Source organism: Rhamphochromis longiceps, linkage group LG8, assembly GCF_057381845.1.
Source record: "Rhamphochromis longiceps isolate RC_006_pf linkage group LG8, R_longiceps_female_GT1.1, whole genome shotgun sequence".
NCBI classification, from domain to species: domain Eukaryota; kingdom Metazoa; phylum Chordata; class Actinopteri; order Cichliformes; family Cichlidae; genus Rhamphochromis; species Rhamphochromis longiceps.
In genome coordinates this window covers 35416537-35427216 of record NC_140564.1, presented here as the reverse complement: position 1 = coordinate 35427216, position 10680 = coordinate 35416537, and the positions used below count along the sequence as shown (strand labels likewise).

Sequence of the window (10680 nt, the reverse complement as noted above, 5' to 3'; positions counted from 1 at the left end):
TCTTTTGGAGTCCGTGTATCGTGCCCACCCCCAAGATCCTATATGTATGTGTAATGAGAGTGTGAGTAATGTGAATGTCTAAGTTGTGGGATAAAATTGAGGCAGAGGCAGCCAGAAGGGGACGGGGGGGGGGGGGGGGGGGGGTGGCCTCCTCTGCACCCTGGTGACACACCCCTACTCCAAGGTCCTGCATGTGTGGGTGGTTGTGGTGGAGCGGGAAGAGGGAGGCAGCTGGAGATGGGGAGGGAAGGAAGGGGGGGGCAAGTGACCCCTCCCTGGGGCCAGCTCCCCCGCTGACCCCAGTAGGCACCCCCATACTCCGCGACCCACCAGGGAAAGGGGGCCCAGGCCCATCCAGACCGGGGCCCAGCGCAGCAGCGCCCCCCGGCCCCACAGAGCCCAGGACAGTCCACCCAACCCCACCACAGAGAAAACTGCACCCACCCCACCATCCACTCATCTTCCAGACTACATAAGACAATAAACACCCAGGCTGAGATCTTCCTCCACCTCTCCTGTATCTCCCCCTCCTGCAGAGAGTTCCTGAGGAGAGGAAAGCTCCTGCAAGATGTGACAATCTCCCCCACCAGTTGAAGAGCCCCCCAGGTGGCTCGACGCACCGGCGGCACCCTGCGCCAGGGATGGGCCCCCATGCACCCACCCGCCCACAACCCCGGCAACACACAAACCAGGACCCAAGGCCCCGAGGTCCGGCCAGGGCCCCAGCCCAGAGACGGAGCGCCCCCAGAACCTCACGCCCATCCCGGACCCACCCAGGGGCAGCCAGGCTACCAGGTCAGTAACCCACGTCCGTCAGCACAGACCCTCCCCTAGTCCCGCTGCACGCAGCCGCGAGGAAACAGTCACCTGAGAGCCAACAGAGCCCCTAACCGGACATGACCGCTACCCCGGGTTGAGCCCCCCAAGGAAGATGCCTCCAGGGAACCCCCCGACGCCCTAAGCCTGTCCCTACCCCCACACCAATCACAACAGTGAAGGCGGGACCAAACTATGACCCCCCACCCCCACTAGGTGATGGAGCTGATCAAAGGAGCCCAGAGCAATTGATCTGATGTGGTGGCAGAGGCTGTATCAAGACTAATGTAATCTAATAGATAATTTCTATATTGGTTAGAATTAAGATTATTTTTATTTTTCCAGTTCATGAGGACTGTTTTCTTGGCTATGCATAGGGCAGTGAAAACCATATGGGCGATATTCTTTTCTGTAGTGACGTTATCTAAGCTGCCACATCATCCTCTTCATGCATGTTGTCTTACTCCAAGATGTATAGGCTCAAAAGCCTACTACCAATTAAGCATATTAGATAATGTGCATCTCTGTAATGAGAAGGGGTGTGGTCTAATGACATCAACACCCTATATCAGGTGTGCATAATTATTAGGCAACGTCCTTTGCTTTGGCAAAATGGGTCAAAAGAAGGACTTGACAGGCTCAGAAAAGTCAAAAATAGTGAGATATCTTGCAGAGGGATGCAGCAGTCTCAAAATTGCAAAGCTTCTGAAGCGTGATCATCGAACAATCAAGCGTTTCATTCAAAATAGTCAACAGGGTCGCAAGAAGCGTGTGGAAAAACCAAGGCGCAAAATAACTGCCCATGAACTGAGAAAAGTCAAGCGTGCAGCTGCCAAGATGCCACTTGCCACCAGTTTGGCCATATTTCAGAGCTGCAACATCACTGGAGTGCCCAAAAGCACAAGGTGTGCAATACTCATAGACATGGCCAAGGTAAGAAAGGCTGAAAGACGACCACCACTGAACAAGACACACAAGCTGAAACGTCAAGACTGGGCCAAGAAATATCTCAAGACTGGTTTTTCTAAGGTTTTATGGACTGATGAAATGAGAGTGAGTCTTGATGGGCCAGATGGATGGGCCCGTGGCTGGATTGGTAAAGGGCAGAGAGCTCCAGTCCGACTCAGACGCCAGCAAGGTGGAGGTGGAGTACTGGTTTGGGCTGGTATCATCAAAGATGAGCTTGTGGGGCCTTTTCGGGTTGAGGATGGAGTCAAGCTCAACTCCCAGTCCTACTGCCAGTTTCTGGAAGACACCTTCTTCAAGCAGTGGTACAGGAAGAAGTCTGCATCCTTCAAGAAAAACATGATTTTCATGCAGGACAATGCTCCATCACACGCGTCCAAGTACTCCACAGCGTGGCTGGCAAGAAAGGGTATAAAAGAAGAAAAACTAATGACATGGCCTCCTTGTTCACCTGATCTGAACCCCATTGAGAACCTGTGGTCCATCATCAAATGTGAGATTTACAAGGAGGGAAAACAGTACACCTCTCTGAACAGTGTCTGGGAGGCTGTGGTTGCTGCTGCACGCAATGTTGATGGTGAACAGATCAAAACACTGACAGAATCCATGGATGGCAGGCTTTTGAGTGTCCTTGCAAAGAAAGGTGGCTATATTGGTCGCTGATTTGTTTTTGTTTTGTTTTTGAATGTCAGAAATGTATATTTGTGAATGTGGAGATGTTATATTGGTGTCACTGGTAAAAATAAATAATTGAAATGGGTATATATTTGTTTTTTGTTAAGTTGCCTAATAATTATGCACAGTAATAGTCACCTGCACACACAGATATCCCCCTAAAATAGCTAAAACTAAAAACAAACTAAAAACTACTTCCAAAAACATTCAGCTTTGATATTAATGAGTTTTTTGGGTTCATTGAGAACATGGTTGTTGTTCAATAATAACATTATTCCTCAAAAATACAACTTGCCTAATAATTCTGCACTCCCTGTAGATGTCTCTGAGGGGGGTCAGTGAGGTGCCGATTGCCCGCTCTGCTGCCCTCACCACCCGCTGCAGTTTCCTCTTGTCCTCCGTGGTGCAGCAGTTGGACCAGAGTGTGCAGCAGGAGGTCAGAAGGCTCGATGGTGGAGCGGTAAAAGTTTACTAGCAGACTCTGGGGTAACTGGGCCTGATGCAGTTTCCTGAGGAAGTACAGCCATTGTTGTGCTTTCCCTACCTGGTGGGAGATGTTTGTGGACCAGGTGAGGTTGGCCGAGATGTGGACTCCGAGGAAAGCTTTCTACCCTTTCTGCCTCCTCCATCAATGTAGAGGGTGGAGTGCTCAGATCGCTTTGTTCTCCTGAAGTCGATTACCATCTCCTTGGTCTCGGCTGTGTTCAGATGCTGAACCTCCTCTCTGTAGCTGAATCATCGCTGTTGTCGATCAGTCCTATGACGGTGCTGTCATCAGCAAATTTTATAAAGGCGTTACTGGTGTGGATTGGTGAACAGCTATGGGAGAAAAGTGAGTATAAGAGGGGACTGAGGACACACCCCTGTGGGACGCCCACATTCAGAATGAGGGTGGAGGTGTGCTCTCCCATTCTGATGTTCTGGGGTCTGTTGCTCAGGAAGTCCAGTATCCAGCTGCACAGTGAGCTGCTGAGTCATGAGTTGCTTAGTTTATTAACCAGTCTGTGGGGTTGAACTGTGTTGAAGGCAGAGCTGGTCCACAAACAGCATTCTCACACAGGGGTTACTACTGCCCAGGTGAGGGCTTTGTGAAGAGCTGTAAGTATGGCGTCCTCTGTCCACCTGTTTGCCCTGAATGTAAACTGGTGTGGATCGAGGTCTGCAGGGATGGCAGCTTTAATGTGCGACATGATGAGCTGCTCAAAACATTTGGTAATTATGGCTGTTAAAGCACGTGGACGATGGTCATTCAAGCAGCTCACCGTGTTCTTGGGCCCTGGAACGATGGTCGCTGCTCACAGGCAGGATGGTACGACAGACTGTAGCAGTGAGAGGTTGAAGATGGTGGTGAAGACCTTTGCCACTCTACACCGTCAGGACCAGGAGATTAGACCGCTCATCATCAGCGAGCATTGTTGGCACTAAAAACACAGTTCGTGGTGTTTTTAACCAAAGCGTCTTAAGAAGTAAGTCATGACTCTTTGTTGCTCTGCTGCTGAAGGTCAGCGTTTTCTACAGTTTGTTTACTGGAGTCTGTGAGATTGTTCTAGAAAACCTCTCATATATTTACAGGAACAGAGGACATGATCTACATCACAGTGATCTACTCTCGCAGATTTAAACACAGGATTTAAACACGAATGTTTCAGTTTGCAGGTTTTATAGCAAGTGTAGCGTCATCCTGCTGAAGAACATGACATTCCTGGGTTTTCTGGTTACCATCGGTAGTAACTGGTTTGTTATAACTACTAGTGACAGAACCAGTAACTCAGTGAAGTGAGAGAGTTGTCAGCATAGAAGCTGACGTTAACGTGTTGTGTTAACGTGCTGCAAGAAATGTTAAACAGCAGATGTCCCAGCATGGAGCCCTGTGGTGCACCACTGTTCATACACACAGAACAAACTCACACTCCTTGTTATTGTTGTGCTCTGTTCCACTTTAATTGATCTCAATGTAGGGATGCACCGATACTGGTATCGGGTATCGGGACCGATACTGTAAAATGTGTGTGTACTCATACTCATAAAAGTTAACAGATACCATGAACCGATACTAACTTATTTCTTTAATCAGAGGGTGGCATGTCATTTCTGTTGTAGTTTTTTAGATTGGCCACTAAGGGGACATCCCGCGCTAAACAGGCACAGGGTTAGGCGAGTGAGACTGGCGGCTCCAGATAAAAAAGAGAAACTGGAGGCTGCTGTAGCTAGACTAAACAAAATGTCAGCAGTGTGGACCGGAACAGCCAACTTTAACTCAGGTTTTGGAAAAGTGATGAAAAATGTCAAGAGAAAATCCACGGGCAGGTAAAATAACAGAGGCTCTGACTCATTTTATCGCTCTGGATGACCAGCCAATGCCAGTCGTGGAAAACATAGGATTGCACTGTCTTCTCAGCGTACTCGAGTCACAATATGAAATTCCCAGCCGCCCACACATCAGGGAGATAATGGTGCCAAAACTTTCTGAAGAGGTAAAGACAGCAGTGTGTGCGCGATGTCAGTCCTCGGTTTAACGTCACAGTGAACTGATGATCCACGGGCAGATGAGGAGTTCGTCAGTGCCAAATACTTTCGTTATTTTGTTTGTTTGTTTGTTTACAATATGGACACTCTGCAATAATTTAAAAGTTTATTTTATTCTCAAACCTAATTTGTATTTATTTTATTCCAAACAGAAGTGTTTATTTATTATTCTGAAAGCTCGAGACAGTGCCAATAGTTCAGTGATATTTAAATTACAATGTGGAGACTCTGCAATAATTTAACAGAAGTGCTTATTTTTCACTTGAAATTTTTTTGTGGTCATTTTTATTAAGATTTTATTTTTTATCGGCAGAGAATAAAATAAAACCTGTCTTTCAATTCATTGCATTTGTGTGTGTGTGTGTGTGTGTGTGTGTGTGTGTGTGTGTGTGTGTGTGTGTGTGTGTGTGTGTGTGTGTGTGTGTGGTAGAAGTATCGGTTTTTGTACTCTGTATCGGCAAGTACTCAGATCCAAGTATCGGTATCGTATTTGAAAAAATTGGTATCGTTGCATCTCTATCTCAATGTTAAACAGCCACAAACTCATTCAGCTGTTGTGGTGTCGCTCATCAGTTTTGGACTCTGCGTATCGAATCATTGACTTTGTTGCAGAGTCATTGCTGTCAGACATCTTTGAAGTCCGTTTGTGGCTCGTGGGCTGTAGTGTGAATACTCGTGGGCTTTCACGTGGACACTGATGATGGACGTTACACTCTGACAGCTGGACTTCATGCTCTTTGCTCTCATCAGCCTGTCCTATCAGAGTGTGAAGCACAGTTTCAGGAGCTGAAAGCGTCACATAATTCTGTGCTCAGGTCTTGAAGCGTAAATCATCCTCGGCTTTATTTTTTGGATGAGCTGGTTTGTTGTGCAGACTTCAGAACATGTCGACAGCAGCTGAAATCTCTCCTCACGGCTCATTTTTACTCGCATTCATAACATCTCTGCATGCAGCAGGTTAGACTGAGACACACAGTGAGTGTGTGTGTGTGTGTGAGGGTGTTCTTGTTTGCTGCTGATTGCTTGTTTATGCTGCTGTCACGGTCCGTGACTGAGAACTGGACGGCAGCGAGTGGCGTCGCAGTAAAGCGGCGGTGTTTGGGCGGGCTGGCAGCTCGCGGAGCGTTTCACCGTGACAAACGTGGAGGAACACACACAGAGCTGTGCTGGTGATGAATGCGCCCGTCAGACTTCATACCACTGCTCTGCTGCCACTCTTCACTCGGGCGGAGGGGAAACATCAGTCAGAGCATGAAAAAGAAATGTTTCCATCCTCAGAGGCTCCACAGTCCACACATGACGCTCGTCTTCTAAAAACATGCCAGTCGTTGTTTCTGATGATGATGATGCTGATGCATCCTCGGGCTCCTCTGTGGGCTCTAGAACTAGATCCTGGACTTTACAGCTCAAACCCAACTGGTTTCATTAGGACCTGATTTTCACTGGTTTTATAACTGTGCAAAAATCTTGAGCCACCCCTCATTTCTGTGTATTTTGCTTCCAAGGAGACAGACTCGCGAGCAGCAGATCTGAAGCTTTCTTTCACAGTTGTTTGTGAAGGTTCTCAGTCATCCAGCTCATCGTAGTCTAAGGAGCTCGGACAGAAAAGCGTCTCATCCTAAGATCTCAGAGGTTTTCTTCAGACGTTGCTGCTTTTCCTCTCGTGTTCAGTGTTTCATTTTCAGAAGAATGCTTTTGTTTGTTAAGCCTCTGAACTCTGACCTATGAATCATTTGTGCAAAATGTGGCTCAAGAGTTTTGCACAGCCCGTTGAAAACCCCGCCCTGTGATGGACTCTCCAGTTGCTTCCCCAGAGCTTTGTTTCATCGTCAGCTCCATCAGCTGAAGTTATTTTTATACGACTGATTTCGTCCTTGGTGCTAAATAAGAGGCAGCTGAAACACACGGCATGTAGCCACTCACACACCGAAGCACAAACATGCAGCACAGATGCTTTAATAACAGACCTGACGATCGATCAGAGAAAGTTTTCTTTCCTTTCTCCCGTCTTTCTGCCGCCCTGCACCTTTGGTCCCTCTGCGCTCGCTCAGAACACGTTTCCGTGTTTGGTTTTCTCTGCTGCATCTCCTTTTGTCTGCCTCTGAAGACGAGTGAGCCGTGGCCTTGACAGAGACGAACTCCAACTCCTCCACAAGCTGCTTTTCTTCCACTAACAGGAGACACGACGCCACATTCAGCCCACCGAGCGAGAAAGCCAAACACGCTCGTCTGAGCTTTAATCAAACGCTCGCAGATCGTTCAGCAGTTAGTGCGACACTGGCTGTGAACTGTGACAATGGGTGCAGCGGGTGGAGGTTTGTGTGAAGCACAGGTAAAATGTGAAGAAGCAGAAAGCTCCTCCTGCAGTTTGCTGTCTGTAACCAGCTGCTGTGTTTCTCCTGCAGTCGTGAGCGTGGAGAGTCGCGAGGCTCACCTGAACTCTCTGGTGCTGGAGGCGGAGCGGCGGGCGGTCGACCTGGCGGCTCAGGCTCAGAGGGACGGCCTCTCGCTGGAGGCCTGCCACAAAGACAAACAGCTGAGGGCGTGGGAGTGGAGGTGCAAGCTGTACAAACGCATGAGGACGGGCTTCCAGCACGCACGTGAGTCCGCACGCCGCCCTCCTTAGTGTGTATTTCCTGCCGTCGCTTCCTGTGTGTGTGGCAGCTCAGACAGCCTGATGGGGACACGCGTGACCTTTGCAGCAGATTCGGAGCGCAGTACACGTTCAGCTGGAGGTGTTCCTGTCAACATTAGAGCTGCTACACCCAGAGCTCAGAGGGGGCGGGATTTACACAACCAGCTATAAAACAGAAAGGTTGCGATCGAGACGTGAACGACGTGCGCGGTGAACTCACGGTCTCATTAGAGCAACGTCAGGGTGATTCGACTGAGGTCCTTCTGCAGGCTTCACACAGCGACTAATCACACCTGCTGAAGACGTCAGGCAGGAAACAGGAAGTCAATCACATGTTGCCATAGTTACCTGGAAAACAGTCAGAGCCACGGTCCACACACACACGTTTCACCCTCCTCTCTGTGCCCCTGCTCAGGTGCCCCGGAGGCCCCGTCCATGGTTCGACTGAGCGTGAGCAGTAGCAGCACTCTGACCGTCACCTTCCAGGAACCGCAGTGTCTCAACTCCACTGTGGTGACCAAGTACAGAGGTGAACACACATGTGCATGCACGCACACAGGCCTGGTCCTGTCTGAGAGACTAAAAGGTCAAAGGTGAGGCCATCATTTAGGTTTCGATGTTCGAGGTGAAGCTTCGACTGAAGACTTCATGTTGGGTCTGCAAAACCACATTTAAAACGATAAATTAACAAGGTTGTTCTGCGTTAATTTACAGGTTTACTTCACGGTTAAACTCTAAAGCTTCTGGATTTAAACCCCAGATTTATTCTCAGATGATGCCTCAGGTTGTCGTGGTTACACGGAGGAACAGGAAGTGGTGCTCAGAGGCAGGGATGAGGAGGCTAACGTTGCGTCTGTCGATGTGTTCGCAGTGGAATGGAGCTGCCTGAAGGACTTCTCGCTGCTCGCCGGAGAGATGGTGTTGGATAACCTGCAGAGCCTCAAGTGCACCATCAGCAGCCTCACCACGGTAACAAGAGCATCCCTCCTCCGCACATCCACCTGTCTGCCGCTGGCTTTAGTTCACAGTTTCAGAAAAAGGATTGAATAGAGTTTCTGTCACGACGAAGCTGCTGTCGCTCAGGTCGGTCTGTCGTTTGCACGTTTGTCCACTCGCTGTGATGCATGTGTTCGTTTGCAGCAGGCGCGTGATTTCGGACCTCGGTGATGTCATTGCGCGGTCCCTGCGTTGTGCGTTGGCTGATCGGCGTCTGTGATGCAGACTTGTTTTCGCTGTGCTGCACACACCGAACCACAGCTGCTGTTTGCCATTTAGATCAGCGAGCGGCTTTCACAAACTTCCACGGTGGCCCTGAACTAGAGAGCAGGCTGAAAGGGCCGGAGACGCTGCGAGGGCGAATAATGAGCCGGCGAGGCTCTTGGGCCTCGAACGTCACAGCTCTCATTTACATACTGAATTCATCGAGTCGGGGCCGAGCCGCACGAGGAGCTCGGAGGCCTTTAAGTACTCAGCTGTCCTGGAAGGATTAGACCTGCAGGGCACACACATGGGGGGGCCACGGGGGGGCTGTTTGTGTAGGTGGAAGAAAGCCTGAAGCTGCGAGGAGCTGTGACCGGAACACAGCACAGGTGCAGGTGGTGCAGGTGGTGTTTTTGTAGCCAGGGAGCAAAGTGAAGGTAGGGAGCTAATGATAGCTGATAATATCTCAGCACATGGCGTTAAAAACATTTAATTAGACAGACACAGCAGCGACAGCAGGACGTTTGAATTCCTGGGAAAAAAGATTTTTAACGTTTATTGGTGGGCACAAACGTCGGCCTGGTGGTCTGTGCACGTAGAGACCAGTCTCACAGGCCTGCACACCCAGGAAATATATGTTCCTCTGCTGGTTGCTAGCATGAAACTGGCTGCAAAGAGGTATGACAACCTCTGAGGGGTGGGGCCTGCTGAGGGTGGGGCCTGCTGAGGGTGGGGCCTGCTGAGGGTGGGGCCGAGTTTAAAGAAACCTGAGTGATATTGGGTTAAAGTCATTAGTTTGATGTAACGGAGGCTCCGTCGTTCGGTTTCAGGGATCGAGGCCGCTGTCGGTGAAAAAGCTGCACCCTGCTCTGATTGGATGAGGTCAGCTGATTCAGTGCGAGCCTGAAAGTAAACGTGTTGTTCGTGTTGCTCAGGTGGAGTCGACTGTTTTCTGTGGAGACGTTCTGATGTTTCCAGCGTGGAGACGTGTCCTCGTTACGTTGGCTGAAGGCGAGCAGTCGGCTGTTGATGATGATGATGGCAGTGCTGGTTTTTTCTGCAGACCTCCTCTGAGCTGCTGTCTGTGTGGATGAACAGAAGGGGGCGGAGCACACAGGCTCGAGGGGCTCCAATTAAAACCCAAATTGAACCAAGCAGCAGAGTGACATTTGAAAGGAAACTTTCCTCAAATGTTAAAGCACTTATGCTTTCACGAACTTTTACAGCAGCAAAGGTTTATTTCCACAAAGTGTCCTGATGATATAAAACAGTAAAAAGAAACCTCTTCAAACCTTTAGAAAACTTTTTCAGACGTGCACGTCGGAAATGTTCCAGCTTTAAATGCATGAATAAGCAGACAAATGAGTTGGTGAAAAAGCTGTGCAGACGCTTTCACAGCACTCAGTGGGAGTCATCACATTAACCGACATCTGAGGGATAAAAAGCCAGAAACAGCTCAGTCCCGTCCTGACACATTAATAACAGGAGGCAGGATAAAAAGACAAAAGTATGTGGACACACTGCTGCAGTTCCAACAGTGGAAGTGTCCACATACTTTTGTTGATGCAGTTATTTTCACCAGAAGTGATTTCTTTCCTCCAAACTCGCCTCTTCACTCTAACAGATGGGTTTCTACTTTTCAGGGTCGGCTCTACTACGTTCGAGTGTCGGCTTATAACATGAAGGGCTGGGGTCCGCCCGCCTCCTCCCTCCCTCCATCTGCTGCTCCATCCAGTAAGTTCTCTCCATATTTTTCCATTAACCTCACCATCTCAGCAGCTCGCAGCTTCTCTGTGACTCTGAAGTTTAACCTCTTTGTGCAGCAGCTGTTTCAGCCTGGTTTTATATTCCTCTGCTGAATA

General features: G+C 49.2%; 1 protein-coding gene across 3 annotated transcripts in view; it reads left to right on the top strand.

Moving 5' to 3' along the window:
• The window catches only part of ankfn1a (ankyrin repeat and fibronectin type III domain containing 1a), a 110653-nt gene that overhangs the window by 80344 nt on the left and 19629 nt on the right, over window positions 1–10680 (top strand). For all 3 annotated transcript variants that reach the window (XM_085417304.1, XM_085417303.1, XM_085417302.1), the window contains exons 10-13: window positions 7389–7583; window positions 8034–8147; window positions 8490–8587; window positions 10462–10552. In XM_085417304.1, the coding sequence (XP_085273430.1) occupies window positions 7389–7583; window positions 8034–8147; window positions 8490–8587; window positions 10462–10552 (498 nt within the window). The remainder of the gene's footprint in view (window positions 1–7388; window positions 7584–8033; window positions 8148–8489; window positions 8588–10461; window positions 10553–10680) is intronic.